The sequence below is a fragment of the Panthera onca genome, chromosome D3 (assembly GCF_046562875.1).
Source record: "Panthera onca isolate mPanOnc1 chromosome D3, mPanOnc1 haplotype 2, whole genome shotgun sequence".
Taxonomy (NCBI): domain Eukaryota; kingdom Metazoa; phylum Chordata; class Mammalia; order Carnivora; family Felidae; genus Panthera; species Panthera onca.
Window position 1 is genome coordinate 13,833,453 of NC_138350.1, and position 16,280 is coordinate 13,849,732.

Below are 16,280 nucleotides of genomic sequence, written 5' to 3' on the forward strand. Positions count from 1 at the left end.
CGTGTGAGATCATGACCTGAGCCGAAGTCTGACGTTGAACCGACTGAGCCACCCAGGCTCAGTGCTTTTTAAATGTTAGTATTGTGCAAAGTACTTTATGTATGTTGTCTTATTAATCCTCACAATCATTCTACAAGCAAGGGCTATAATTCCCATTTTACATGTAAGGGGCATGGGTTTAGCAAAGTCGAGTCACTTGACTGCCATCATAGAGCTACAGGCAGAACATGATGCTAATCTGGGTTTGTCTGACTCCAAAGCCTGGGCTTTAAACCATTGTACCATACTGCTTCTGTTAAATACAAATTCTAGTCAGACTTCACAGTAGGAATATAGTTTATGGATATTCTAAAGTGTGAACATTGGAGTCCCCTCAACTGCAGAGGAAAAGAAGAGAGTGTGCTTGCTTTGGAAATAGGATGTGCCTTGAAGGTCATGATGTCTTTGAGAGTCTGGTTTAGAGGCAAGTGTGGTGTTTTGTTCACTCATAAAAATAGGCCCCCTGCTTGATCTCCTTCTGGAAGCCACTCACGTTCTTTGAACAAACTATGGTATGTGCACCACTGGTTATGCACAGGATAACTTTAGGTATCACTGAACATTGCATACAGTTAAATCACGTAGTTATTCTCCTTTCAAATGACTTGCCTACTGATTATAGAGGCAAGAAAATATTAGCACAGTGCTAATATGTTTCTAATACCTCTCTAACATTGGCTAGTCTACCTTTGAACAGGAAAAGAAAGCAGGGCATAGCCTGAGAGTCTCCAGTGGGCAACCCTACCTATAGAGAATTTACTAGCATCAGTTACATTCGCTTTATCTTTTTGCAGTTACCTTCTAAGAATGGCAAGGAATAGTGTTTTGTGTTTTTTTTTATGTCATATGCTAGAATTTTTAAGTTAGAATTTTACTAAAAAGATGTGAGTCAATTTAAGGAAATACTGTAATAGTCCCCGTGGTTTTTGGTGAGCATTAAAGTGGTAAAAAGACTGTGCAGTGGTTGGCTCAACATGGACAACCAATCCAGTGATATTATTTTTATTGTTCTATTCTTATTGATGTGTCTAGGCCCACTTCAAATCCATCATAGTAGCTGCTCAATTAAGTATTTGTTGAATGAATGAATGAATGCATGCATAAGTCCTTCAAGAAGTCTTCTCAGCCCCTGCCAGCTTTAGGGATTCTTCCCATCTGATAACTCACAACACTTATGGGGCTTTTACTCATTCAGTGAGCATTCAGTGTGTAGGTGTGCCTGGTAACAAAAATGTCACAGCTGAATACTGGGCATTTTAATGAGTATATCATGTGACAATGCTTATATATTTTATTATAAAATTTGTATGGTAATATGTACTTTTTCATGTGTAGGCTCTATTTTCCATATTCTAACCATAAAGCCAAAGTCCAAATGACGTACTGAGAACACTAGAGAAGATAGACTGAGAAAAGAAAAATAAAACAAAAATGAAACGGTGATACAGCTAGACCTGTCCAGTATGGTAGCCACTAGTCACATGTGGCAGTCGAACACATGAGATGCAGGTAGTCTCAATTAAGACGTGCCTTGAATGTAAATTGCACACTGGGTTTCGAAGGTAGTATGAATAAAAATATAAGGTACCTCATTTATACTTCTATGTATTGTGACATGTTGTAATTATATTTGGGATGTATTGGGGTAAATGAAATACATTATTAAAATGAATCCCATCTATGGGATTTTTTTTTTTACTTCTTTAACATGGCCAGTAGAAAATGTATAATTACAGATGTGGCTCACATTCACTTCCTGTTGGACAGTGCTAATAGCTAGACTGCTAGGCCCAAAAGGGTAGACTCCTTCTTTTCTTGTTTTACCACTGTGTTCCCAGAATCTAGCACAATACCTGGACATAGCCACTGTTTAGTAAGCTTTTATTAAGCCACACTGGACATGTGAATAATGTAATGGGGTGATATTGTGATTCATAACAGCAAATATTTATTTGGTCTTGGTCCCAGTTGCCAGCACTGAGCTCCTAAAAACCCTTGCAATTTGCTAAGAGGAACGCCATTATGGTGTCTTTTGTTATGTTAATAAGTGACTTGGGACCCTGCCTAAGGATGAGGGCTGGTTGCTGGGAGAACCAACCTAGTGATTGGCGGGTCCTAAGTTTAAGTACCAACCCTCCGGAGTCTCACCCCCACCTCTGGGCGTGGGAGAAGAAAGGGGCAGGAGGTTGAATCAGTTGCCAATGGCAATGATTTCATCAATCTTGACTATGTAATTAAGCCTCCATAAAGACTCAGAAGGACAGGGCTCAGAGAACTTCTGGGTTGGTGAACATGTGGATATTCGTGGAGAATGGTGCCCTTTGAGAGGGCATGGAAGCTCCTCGACCTCTCCCCGTACCTTACCATATGCATCTCTTCTATCTGGCCGTTTCTGAGTTATATCCTTTCATAATAAACTGGTAATCCAGTAAGTAAAATGTTTCTCTGAGTTCTGTGAGCTGCTCTAGCAAATTAGTTGAACTTCTGATTTATAGCCAGTGGGTCGGAAGTACAGGTAACAATCTGGGCTAGTGACTGGTGTCTGAAGTGGTTGGGGGCAGTGAACCCTTAACTTCCAGGTCCCAGGAATCCTTTTTAAAAGACACAGGGACTTCTGGGGAGCCTGGGTGGCTCAGTCAGTTAAGTGACTGACTTCAGCTCAGGTCATGATCTCACAGTTCCTGAGCCCCGCGTTGGGCTCTGTGCTGACAGCTTGGAGCCTGGAGCCTGCTTTAGTCAGATTCTGTGTCTCCCTCTCTCTCTGCCCCTCCCTCATTTGTTCTCTCTCTCTCTCTCTCTCTCTCTCTCCCTCAAAAATAAGTAAACATTAAAAAAAAAAGTCATAGAGGCTTCTTCAACAATTAGTTTGGTATACAACTATCATTGCTATTTTTCATAACATTTTTTTCTGCAAGTCTTCAAGAACTCTACTTTTTTTAAGTGCCTCAGATAATGATTTAATTTAGATTTAACAAGCCAGTTATTGCAGGTCAATTAAGTGCCACTTTATGATTTAAAACCTATTTATTCAGATTAACAACCATTAAATGGTTTTATTACACCTCTTTTTGGTTAATATTATTTAAAACTGTTTTCAGTTATTTAAAACATCATTTCACATTCATGGGCACTTAAAATAAATCTTTTAAAGTCAAGATGATCTTTTTTTTTTTAATCTCTTTGGTCATTTGTAACCTGATTTATTACAGAAGAAGGCACAGATATAATTTACTAAGAAGCAAAATAAGCAAAATATATGTAAGGGTTCTACAGACAATATAAGGTGACTAGCAAGTAGACAGAGTTGACTGAGCAGTGAGCACATATTTAAATATTAGTATTTTTTAAATAACAGCTTTATTGAGCATCCTTTCAAAGTATACAATTCAGTGGTTTTTAGTATGTTATGGAGTTATGCAACACTTACCATTTTCAATTCCAGAGCATTCCCTTCACTCCCAAAAAGGAAATCCCTTATCTATTCTGGACATTTCATATAGTTGGAACTGTACAATATGTGACCTTCTGTGTCTGGCTTCTTCACCAAGCATAATGTTGTAGCATGGGTCAGTATTTCCTTTGGATTTCTGAAGAATATTTTGTCGTGTGGGTATACCATATTTGTTTATCCACTCATCAGCTAATGAACATTGGGTTGTCAAAAAGTAATGCTTTTTTTTTTTTTTAATTTTTTTTTTTTTAACGTTTATTTATTTTTGAGACAGAGAGAGACAGAGCATGAATGGGGGAGGGTCAGAGAGAGGGAGACACAGAATCTGAAACAGGCTCCGGGCTCTGAGCTGTCAGCACAGGGGCCCAATGTGGGGCTCGAACCCACAGACCGCGAGATCGTGACCTGAGCCGAAGTCGGCGCTCAACCGACTGAGCCACCCAGGCGCCCCAAAAAGTAATGCTTTTTAAAAATTACACACTTTATAACAAAAATTTCACATGATGTATATGTGTACTAATAATGATCACTAATATTTGTCAAGCATTTATGTACCACCTGTTCTAAATGCTTGTATGTTTTAGCATATTTTATATTCATAAAACCCTATGGAGGGTGGTGGTCACCATGACCTCCATTATTCTTATGGGGAAATTGGGAAGTAGGAAGATTAAGTTATCTGTCTCAAGATAAACACCTAGTCTGTTATTCAAACCCAAGGAAGTCTGACTGCAAAGCCTGTACTTCACTTTTCATTGACAAAATTATTATACAATAAAGCTGACTTTTTTGGGAGGGGTGCACAGTTTCATGAATGTTAATACATATAAATTTGTGTAACCATCACCACAGTCAGAGAACTATTCCATAATCCGAAAATACTCTTGTGTCCCATCCTGACCCATCCTAACAGGTAGAGGACGTGACCACTAGTTGACCTGAGAACTAGATCTGGGCAACTGGAGACCCCTTACCTCTTCCTCTGTCCTTGAAATGTGAGTTCCACCCACCATTCCCACAGTAAAAGCCATTTTGAAAAACATAGACTATGTGGACCAAATCTGTCACTGAATCTTATAGTTAAGGCCTCTGTATAAACTTTTAAGGTTTTAGTGGCTAGTGTAGGGATCTACTTGGCTTGGGGCCACCCAGAACAAGCCTCCTAAAGGAGTTCCCTCACTTACTAAACATGCCACCTGCCAATCAAAGTGTCTGCCTCTTTAGCCTCTCCCCTTGTCCCCTGTGTCCAGGGACCAGTTTGCCAACCAAAACTAAAACTAACCCCATGGCACCCACTGATCTGTCCTCCATTCTGTAGTTTGTTGGTTTGTTTGTTTTCAGAGCCTGTCATGCAAATGGAATCATATACTAGGTAACTTTTGAGACTGTCTTGCTTCACTCACCATAATGCCCTTTAGATTCATGCAAGTTGTTACAGGTACCAATAGTTCATTCCTTTTTCATTGGTGAGTAGGATTCCATTGTATGTCTATGCCACAGTTTGTTTATCCAGCCACTTAAAAACAATTTTTAATTGAGGTGTAACATTCAAACAGAAAGTACACAAATATATGGATATAGATTGGTGAATTCATGAACCCACCCACGTAATCACCTCCCATATTAAGAGCTAGAATCTTGCCTATGCCCTAGCCATGCCTCTGTGCCCTCTTCCAGGTAACTTTCTGTTTTTACTTATGTTTTTATCTCCATAGGCTATTTTGGCCTGTTTTTGAACTTTATAGAAATGGACTCCTATGAAATTTGCTCTTTTATCTGGGTTCTTTTGGCCAATATTATGTTTGTGAATCTTATTCATGTAGCTTTGGTTTATTCTCTTTTTTTCTAGAAAAATATAGAGGTTTATTTATAATTGTTATAAAGTTGAACTGCTGAAACGTGTTAACTGAAACATTTTGACTTGCATTAATGCTTTATGTCCCCACGTTTATATTAAAAATTCACGGAAAATGAAAATGGAAAAACTGCCAATACCTGATTTCTGTCCCCTATTTTTCCACTTGGAATCATATACTTTGGTACCTTTTGACTCCATGGGAAAAAAATATCTAACGTTCAGAACTACCAATAACTGGAAGAAGATAATTTTTTTTTTTTTAAAGAATGAAATGTTTTCCATCATAGTGGATTCTTAAGCATGTTCTCCACGTATGTGGCATGCTAGCTGCGTGGCTTTTGGCATAATTGTTACATGTTTGGCATGGGTAGCACGCAGGTTGGTGTCTTCAAAAAGGCCCACCAGAAGGCCTCACTTGCCTCCTATAAAGCACCAGTAGCTGTGCTTTGGAAGCACAGATCTGTTTTGAAGTCCTGAGCAATTTCTTGCACCAGATGCTGGAAAGGATGTTTGCAGAGCAGAAGTTCAGTGGACTTCTGATAATGTCTTATTTTGTGGAGTGCCACAGTACCAAGCCAGTTACGATGAGGTTTCTTCACCCCTCCAGTAGAGGGTGCACTCTTACGAGTGGCTTTTGTAGCTAGTTGCTTCCTCGGTGCTTTATCACCAGTAGATTTATAGGCAGACTGCTTTGTACAAGCCCTGGTGTAGAGCCCTTACCCTCTTTTTTGTCTGGAGCTCAGTGAGCTAGAGGCACTGGCATTAGGTAACCATGGCAGTGTGGTGGTGTCAGTTAACCGCTGTAATTTATTCTTTTTTTTTTTTTTTTTTTTTAATTTTTTTTTTCAACGTTTTTTATTTATTTTTGGGACAGAGAGAGACAGAGCATGAACGGGGGAGGGGCAGAGAGAGAGGGAGACACAGAATCGGAAACAGGCTCCAGGCTCCGAGCCATCAGCCCAGAGCCTGACGCGGGGCTCGAACTCACGGACCGCGAGATCGTGACCTGGCTGAAGTCGGACGCTTAACCAACTGCGCCACCCAGGCGCCCCCCGCTGTAATTTATTCTTAATGCTCCATAATATTCCGTTCTAGAATATATCACAATGTATTTCTTCATGCTGCTGCTGATGGACATTTGGGTTGTTTCTGGTTTGGGGCTATTTTGAGGAGTGGATTTGCTGGATGATAGGGTATGTGTATGTTCAGCTATTTTAGATGATGCCAAACACTTTTCCAAAGTGAATGTATCAATTTTCATTACACTTATAGTGAAGGAGAATTGTAGTTACTCTGTTTCTTTAACAACACTTGATATTGTCATTTTAAAAGGATTAAACTATTTTGGCATGTATACAGTGGTGTCTTATTGAAATTTTCATTTGCATTTCCCTAATGAATAATGATATTGAGCACTTTGTGTTTCCTGATTATATATTCTTTGTGAGGTGCCTGTTCAAGTTTTTTGCCCATTTAAAAAAACTGGGCTGTCTCTTTTGTCAATTTGTGTATTTGTGTATATTCTGGCTATGAGGCTTTTGTAGTTTTGGGTATTGCAGATATCTTCCCCTACTCTGTTTGCCCCTTCATTTTCTTCTTGTTGAGGTGTTTTGTTTTGTTTTTTTAATTGTGGAAAATACAAATACATATAATTTATTATTTTTACTGTTTTAAAGCATACAGTTGAGTGTCTTCATGTGCATTTATTATGTTGCTTAAGCATATCACCACCATCTGGTTCTAGAACTTGTCTTCACTCCAAGAGGAAATCTATTAAGCAGCCACTCCCCATTCTTCATCCCCCCCCCCCTTCCCTGCCAATCACTAATCTACTTTCTGTCTGTATAGATTGTCTGTTTTGTACATTTCCTATAAATAGAATCATACAATATGTGACCTAGTGTGTCTGGCTGCTTTCACTTAGCATACTGATTTTTAGGTTTATCTAAGTTGTAGCATGGATTAGTACTCAGTTCTTTTGTAAGTCATTAGGGAAATGTGAATCAAAACCATAAGGAGATACCATTGCACATCCACTTGGATGACCATAATAGAAAGAAAGAAAAACAAATAATGAAAGGGAAAAACAAGTGCTGGTGAGGATGTGAAGAAAGTGGAAACTTTGTATATTCCTGGTAGGCACAGCCACTGAGGAAAACAGTTTAGCAGTTCCTCAATATCTTATTGGTGAATTTAATGAACAGAAGTTCCTAATTTTAATGACATCAAATTTAAGGATAATTTAAATTGGAAAGTGTCTTATAGGTCCTGTGGAAACAATCTTCACCTATCCTAGGTTTGTCTTTCAGAAACTTTATTGTTGTACCTCTACATTTAAGTCTACCATCCACCTGGAATTTATTATTGTATGTAATTTGTGAGGCAAGATGCTTCCCCCCCACCCCAGTGTGGATTTCCATCAACTGAGTTTTCAAAAATAATGTCTTTCCCTACTGCACTTCAATAATGTCTCTCGTAAATCAGGGTAAATCTTGGAGTGATGAAAAGTTCCAGAAACATATTATAGGTATGTTTCTGGACTCTGTATTCTCTTCCACTGAGCTCTTTGTTTCACCTTGTACCATTACCCCACTGTCTTAATTATTGTAGCTTTATCATAATTGTTTTCTAAAGTTTTTATTTATTTATTTAATCTCTACACCCAGCTTGGTGCGTGAACTCACAAACCTGAGATCAGGAGTCATGGACTCTTCCACTGAGCCTGCCAGGCGCCCCTATCATAATTCTTAACATCTGGAAGCTTGAATTTTCCAATCTTGACATCATCAAGATTGTCACGGATATTCTTGGACCCTTGTTATTTCCATGTAAATTATAGAATTAACATATCAATTCCAACAAAAAAAGAAACCTGTTGGGATTTTGACTGGGGTTTTGTTAAATCTGTAGCTTAATTTAGGGAGAATGACTTTACAATGTTGAGTCTTCTAATCCATGAACATTATTTATTTCTGCATTTATTTACGTCTCGTATCAGTCAGGGTTCAGTGAAGAGACAGAAACCAGGCCAGTAATTTGAACAGGGGAAAGTTAATATGAAAATGTGTTAGCTAGTACAACTAGTAAAAAGGTGGGTAGCTAGTTCAGAGGGTAGAGGGTAACTCTAAAGAGAACAGAAGAGGGGCGCCTGGGTGGCTCAGTCGGTTAAGCGGCCGACTTCGGCTCAGGTCACGATCTCGAGGTCCGTGAGTTTGAGCCCCGCGTCGGGCTCTGTGCTGACAGCTCAGAGCCTGGAGCCTGCTTCAGATTCTGTGTCTCCCTCTCTCTCTGCCTCTCCCCTATTCATGCTCTGTCTCTCTCTGTCTCAAAAATAAATAAACGTTAAAAAAAAAAATTAAAAAAAAAAAATAAAGAGCACAGAAGAGTGACTGGAGAAGGCAGTGAATAAGTGAAGACACTTGGAAACTTAGAAGGACCCCCCCTCCTCATTGCCAAGGCTGGGATTTGGACCCTTTGGAGGTGTGGCTGCCATGGAAACATACAGTCCATTAATGATGGAGAACAGGATGGTGTGGCTGCAGCCGACCTGCAGGAGTGGTTTTAACTGGGTAGAGGGAAGGAGGAGGAAGTTGCCAGAGGCATGGGCCGAACAGCTGGTTCTGCAGGACTTGAGATGTGGTGGGTAACAGTGGTGGAAATGGGCATCCTTAACTCATTCCCAGCCTCAGAGAAGACATTTTCAATATGTCACCATTATGTATGATGGCTTTGGTTGTTTCGTAGCTATTCCTTATCAAAACTGACTTAGATTGTTAAAATTAAGCAATAAGTGAGTATTTGACTCTTTTCAAATGCTTTTCCTCAACTATTGAGAGGAACTTTTTTTTTTAATTTTTTTTTTTTTGGTCCTTTGTTCCATTAATATGGAGGGTCTTAGTGATTTCAGACATAAAACAAACTTTGTACTCTTGGGATAAACCAAAGTTGGTCACGATATAACATCCTTTTTATGTAAGTACTGCATTTGATTTCACAATATTTTGTTTAGGAGTTTTGTATCCGGGTATGTGAAAGAGATTGGACTGTAATTTTCTTTTCTTGTAATTTACTTGTCAGGTTTTGGTATCTGGGTGTTTGTAGCAAGGTCATGCTGACCTCAAAAAATGAATCGAGAAATGTTTCATCTTTTTTATATTTCCTAGTAGAGGTTGTGTATGTCAGTGTTACATCTTTTTTAAACGCTTGGAAGAATTCACCAGTGAAGATACCTGGGCCTGGAGATTTCTTTGTGGGAGTGTTAATTACAGATTCAATGTCTTTAATAGATACAGAAGTATTCACATTTTTTATTTTTCTTTGTGTCAGTTTTGGTAGGGTGTATTCTTCTAGCTTGTATGGTCCCATCTAAATTGTCAAATTCTTTTGGCATAATGTTGTTTATAGTACTCTATCCTTAATATTAAAGATGGTAAGATTAAAAATAATATTATCTTTTCAATGCCCATAAGATCTTACTTGGCACTTATCAATTTTTATTAGCCTTTTTGAAGAACCGATTTTGAGTATTCTTGATTTTCTCTATTGTAAGTTTTCTTTTTATTTCATTGATTTTTGGTTTTATCTCCATTATTTTCTTCCTCCTAGTTTCTTGAGTTGATTTATTGTTCTTTTTTTAACTTCTTGAGATGGATATTTATATTATTGATTAACATCCTTGTTTCTTTTCTGGGAGATCCATTTCAAGCCTTAAGTGTTTGTTTAAGAGGGCATTAGCTACTTTCCATACTTTCTGCTATCTTATTCCTAATAAAGTATTCCTAATTTCCTTTGTGATTTTTTTCCTTTTTAAAAAATATTCATTTTTGAGAGAGAGAGAGAGAGAGAGAGGGAGAGAGAGAGAACGAGGTGGGGGGCAGGGAGAGAGGGGGAGGGAGGATCCAAATGGGCTCTCTGCTGACACCAGAGGGCCTGATGTGAGGCTTGAACTCACAAACCCTGAGATCATGCCTTGAGCCGAAGTTGGAACTTAACTGATGGAGCCTCCCAGGTGCCCCTTGTGACTTTTTTTCTTAATTTCTGAGCAGCCTTTAAAAGATTTTTATTTTTTTATTTTATTTTATTTTTTTTTTATTTTTTATTTTTTTTTAATTTTTTTTTTAATGTTTATTTATTTTTGAGACAGAGAGAGAGACAGAGCATGAATGGGGGAGGGGCAGAGAGAGAGGGAGACACAGAATCGGAAGCAGGCTCCAGGCTCTGAGCCATCAGCCCAGAGCCTGACGCGGGGCTCGAACTCACGAACTGTGAGATCGTGACCTGAGCTGAAGTCGGACGCTCAACCGACTGAGCCACCCAGGAGCCCCTAAAAGATTTTTAAGTTATCATTATTGATTCCTCCATAATTACATTGTAGTAAGAATATATATTCTGAATGATATTCATCTTTGCTATTTGTTTCCATTTGTCTTATGACCCAGTTTTCTAGTCATTTTGGGCCAATGTTCCGTGTGCACTAGAAAGAATGTGTCTTCTATTATCATTGGGTGCAGTGGATGTTTTCCACTGACTTATCCCGTTTCATTAATCCTTTTTTTTTTTTAATATTTATTTATTTTTGGGAGACAGAGAGACAGAGTGCAAGCAGGGGAGGGGCAGAGAGAGACACACACACACAGGATCCAAAGCAGGCTCCAGGCTCCGAGCTGTCAGCACAGAGCCCGCCGCGGGGCTCAAACCCACAGAGCGAGAATCATGACCTGGGTTGAAGTCAAATGTTCAACCGACTGAGCCACCCAGGTGCCCCCCCGCCACTTTTTTTTTTAAAGCTGTGTCCAGTCTCTTGCTAAACAGTCCAATGTCAAACAAGTCAAGTTCATTAATCATGTTGCTTAGATCTTTATACTCCTACCAGTTTTTTTGTCTGCTTGTTCTATTAGCTCCTGAGAGAGGTTGTTAAAATATTCTACTATTATGGATTTGTCTACTTTTCTTTTTAGATTTTTGATTTGTATATTTTGAAAGTATGCTATTACGTGCTTACGAATATAAAATTGTTATATCTTCCTGGTGGATTAACCTTTTTACTGGAGTTTTCCTCTTTTTTTTTTCTTTTTTAACGTTTATTTTTGAGACAGAGAGAGACAGAGCATGAATGGGGGAGGGTCAGAGAGAGGGAGACACAGAATCTGAAACAGGCTCCAGGCTCTGAGCTGTCAGCACAGAGCCCGACGCGGGGCTCGAACTCACAAACCACGAGATCATGACCTGAGCCGAAGTCGGCTGCTTAACCGACTGAGCCACCCAGGCGCCCCTGGAGTTTTCCTCTTTATATCTAGTTATGCATCTTGCCTTCAAGTTCACTTGATTTGATATTAGTGTAACTATATTGCCTTTCTTTTAGTTAGTGTTTTATTTTTTTTTCTTCCTTTTACTTTCAACCTTTTTGTGTCCTTATGTTTAGGGTGTATCTCATATGAGCAGCATATAACTGTTTCATTCTGATATAGTCTGACACAGTAGGTCTATTAATTGGAATATTTGGTCTATTTACATGTAATATAATCACTGATATATTTGGTTTTATATCTATAATATTACTATTCTTTCTATTTCTACTCCCCTTCCCCCTTTTTAATCTTAATTTGGACCAATCAAAAAAAACTTTTAAATTAAACCAGTTTTTCTTTTATTAACTTATTACTTATACCTTATTTTAGTAATTACTCTGGAAATTAAGACATTCCTTCTTTGTTTATTTGAGTCTAATGTAAATTAGTATTTTTACCACTTGCCAGAAATTCTAGGGCTTATTATACTCTAATGTATCTTCTTTCTGCCTTTTGTGTTTTTAATTGTATTCACTTAAATGTGCATGCACTTAAGAAACCATAGGATGGGCACCTGGGTGACTCAGTTAGTTGAGTGTCCCCACTTTTGATTTTGGCTCAAGTCATGATCCCAGGGTTGTGGGATTGAGCCCTGCATCGGGCTCTGTGCTGAACCTGGAGCCTGTTTGAGATTCTCCCTCTCTCTCTCTTTCTCTCTCTCTCTCTCTCTCTCTGTCTCTCTGTCTCTCTCTCTAGCTCCCTCCCCCTCTCCCTCTGCCCCTTCCCTGCTCATGCTCACTCTCTCTAAAATAAATAAAGTGGAAAAAAATCCCACAGGGAATTCTTGTTAATATTTTCCATATTCATTTAGATTTACCTCATACATATTTTTTCTGTTGCTCATTAGTCTTTCCTACATTTCTGTCTGGGATCATATTCCTTTTGCCTATAGAGCCCTCTTTAGTATTGTTTATTTCACTTGTATCTTCTGGTGGCAAATTCTGTCCTTTTTAATGTATTTGAAAATATCTTTATTTCACTTTCCTCCTCGAAGGATGTGTAGAATTCACACACTTTCAGGATGTGTAGAATTCTAACTTGGACATCATCTCCTTTCATTGCCTTTTTGCTTCTATCAAGTCCGTTGAGAAGTCAGGTCTCGTATCGTTGCTTTCATTCTAGACTGCTTACCTAATACAGCACAAATGGGGGAAAATTGGCACAGTGTTTTTGGATCACTTCCCATTACTTCCTTTCCTGGGAAGGAATTGTTTTGGACCTTCAACTCCTAGCTGTTCTGACATCCCCGAATACTAGTTTTTGTCTCCTGCCCTCCTGAAGCATCCTAACCACTCTGATGGCTTCTATGCCTTTTAGCAGCTGCCCTCTGCCCTGCTTCTGAGCTTCTCTCCCCATGATGCTTAAGAGTCATCAGTGCCCCCAAGGGAAAAGGTGATGTGCCCAATGTCAGGTGCATCTCACTGAACTTCCTTTCTTTTCAGGATTTTTGTACAGCAAGTCTTGGAGGCACCCTGGGGCTTTCAAATAGAATTTTTGTGTGTTTGTGTTCGATCTGGCTTTTCTGGTTTTATGTGGTGGGAATGTTGGTCTGCTCTATTACTCCATCACAGGTGCACTTGAAGGTTCCATAATTGTTTTCTTCTGAATGCTTTCTCTTACACACTCTGCATTTTATTTATGGTTTCTCTTTTCTGCATGTTGCTTCCCAAGGCTGCTGGTCTTGCAAAACAGGCTGTGTGTTCAGTTAATTGGTGTCTCCCGTGGCTGTGCAACATGGTGGCCCTGCAGTTTACCCTGTAAAGCCCAGCATGACTTGGGCCCTAGCTTACCGCCTCAGTGCCACTTTCTGTCCTGTCCCCATTAGGAAATATGCTTACAACCCAGAATGGGCAAGAGAGAGAGAGATCTTCTTCAGGGAGGCCTTGCTTAATGCCTCAGCCAGGTGGTTTTAGAGAACTCTCATTAATGCCCTACATCATTTCTTTTTAGCTCTCCTCACAAATGTAATTTTCCATTGATTTGTGGGATTGGCTGAGTAATTTATCTTTTCCCCTCCAGAATGTGGTTGGAGCCATGAAGACAGTGACCTTGTCAGTGTCATTTACACGGTATCACCGGTGTCCATCATAGTGCCCAATACACATTTACTGAATTAACTTGAAGCTTGTAATGATAGGAGATGAGAAGGAGGGGATGAGAATTAACAGTCACTAAAGTTTGACTATTTATCACCTTATTTAGTTTTGACCTTACCTCCTGGAGGCAGACAGTGTTGCTGTCTTGCATTGAGTAAACCATGGCTCAGAAATTCTGTTATTTTCCTAAAGTCACATCTTTGCTAAGTGCCTGATCTAGAATTCAATCCCAGGACTTACTGGTTCAAAAGGAACCCCGACTCTGGATTGTTAAATACTTCTCAGCCTTCCATGCTTTTTGTATTTCTTTACTGACTTTTCAATCTTTATCTGATACTCATAGAATGCTAGGTTATGTCAAGGGCTTTTTTCTGAAAATATAGGAAAACATCAAGAAGAGAAGCTGACAGTTTTTTTCTGTTACTTCAAAAACAGAATGGCATGCCTTTTATATTTCCCTGGAAAGATTATGTGAGTCAATCTAGATTGGTGGGTAAACTTCCCTCAAATGGCCCACTTGAGGAGGAAACATTAATTTGTTTAACTTCAGTTACAAAGAAGTACCTAGAGTCATAGCAATAACTATTATTTATTGAGCACCTATTGTGTGCTATGCACTACAGTGGGCACAACCCATACCTTCTCTTCAATCACTAAAACAGCCCTGGAAAGTAGTTATTGTTATTTCATATTGTACAGATTTGGAAACTGAGACTCAGAGAAGTAAGGAAACTTGCCTTTACGAAGTTTTAGATCTAGAATTTGAACTCCTTTGTGGACTTCCATAAAGACTGCTTATCATTACATACGCTGCTCAAGGCATCAAGCCTGGAACACAGAAGGGCTTAATAAATGTTTGCTTTTTTCAGGTTAGTAATGATATGGTGAGCCTCTGAGGAAAAGGTTACAAAGTATTATAATGAAGCTTCCTTGTGTCTTGCCAGGGAATGTGAACAGCATCTCCAAATTGACCCCTTGGAAAGCCCCAAAGCTTCTGAGTCATGACAGCTTCCAAGTGTCAGGTAAGGATCATATTGGTCTGAACTGCAGGCTGTACTCTGCTATTTGCCACCAATATTTTCTGGTTGCAGATGTTATTGATCTGACAGTTTATTTCCCGAGACACATTAGTTCAAACTGATGTGATATGAAAGTCTCATCCTAAGGAAATTGGCCTTGTGAACGGTTATCCTCTGGGAAGAGCATGCTGCACTTATGACTTGACTAATATGATGAAGAAGCTGCAAATACAATTAGCAGGCCTGGTTGGTGATTCTCCAATAATGATGTTTGGGGTATATTATTGGTTTAGCTGTAATTGAGCTTAAGATGATCTGAAAAGCTCTAAACTGGTGTGAAAGTCATTCACAGCTTTGGCTCACTGTAATGTTCATGCACGAGAGTGGGGAGGGGGGCTGCTGATGACATTTGGGTGTGCAGAGACTGGGGGGTGCGTCCCTGGACAACTGTGGCTTGTCTTTCAAATTCTGTTTTCTTTTAGTCTATCACTAGTAAGATGAAGACTTCTTCATAATCTTCTGTCCACTCCCAAATCCCATCCCCATCCTTATCATTTGGAACTTACTACATATTATCTAACTCTCTTCTTCCTCATGCAAGTATAATTTGTCTGGTGTACATTAAAGTCATCTTTATTAGTCAAGATAGTTAACCTTAGCTGCCATAATAGACAAGACCAAGTGGTTGAGCATCACGAAAGTATATTTCTTGGTAAGAGAAAGCCTTGGTCATGGGTTGGGGAAGGCTATCCTCCATCTGGTGACTCAGGAATCTAGATTCCTTCCCTGCATCATCTCAACATGTATTTGTTGGGAGACAGTTCTCCCTGGATTTCTTGGGTTCTCAAATGGTCTTTGTTTAGGAATGATTGAATAGCAAACCAAAGGTAGAGACCTTCTCTCTTCCTGGAGACATCCCAGGATGAGTAAGTTCTGTCCTCTTCCTGGAAGATATTTGCTTATATTCGGAGGTGGTAAACCTAGAGATAAGCTCCATGTGCCAGAGACATTTACTTCCTTTCCAGGGTAAGGAGTAATCTCTCTCCAGAGAGGAGGACAGGCAGGTTACCAGCAGCTTGATAGAAACTCAGAGTCAAAACTCAGATAGAAACCCGAAGTTCAGTGTTCTTCTCCAGTGGTGCAGTAATCCAAGTACAGCAAGGTCACACTGCCCACTCCATGCTGTTATCCAGTGTCATAAAGACACATTCTCCTCTTTTCCCATCCAAACCCCTTTCACAAGGGGCTGTAATGGGCGCCAAGTAGTTCCATGTTGCAACAGAGAATTATAATGCAGTTGATGGGTAAAGAAGGGGCCAGTTACAGGTCAGCTAATGGTGAGGGGACCCACTTGAGAGTTTCTTCTCTGAGTTATTAGACATTGTTAAAATTAATACTTGGCTGCTCTATGATTATCAATGTAACTCTTCAACAGTGAATGCAGATATAATACTATGCCAAATCCATTAT

General features: G+C 39.4%; 1 protein-coding gene and 1 pseudogene across 2 annotated transcripts in view; one reads left to right on the forward strand and one right to left on the reverse strand.

Annotated features, from left to right (window-relative positions):
* The window catches only part of SUDS3 (SIN3A corepressor complex component SDS3), a 150,772-nt gene extending 135,934 nt beyond the window's left edge, over positions 1-14,838 (forward strand). The window contains exon 15 of one of the 2 annotated variants that reach the window (XM_081790702.1): positions 14,736-14,838. In XM_081790702.1, the coding sequence (XP_081646828.1) occupies positions 14,736-14,796 (61 nt within the window). In that variant the 3' untranslated portion in view covers positions 14,797-14,838. The remainder of the gene's footprint in view (positions 1-14,735) is intronic. The other variant, XM_081790704.1, reaches the window with a different exon arrangement.
* On the reverse strand, positions 5,643-13,954 carry LOC132665188 (histone H3.3C-like; annotated as a pseudogene).
* Positions 14,839-16,280: the final 1,442 nt, after the last annotated feature.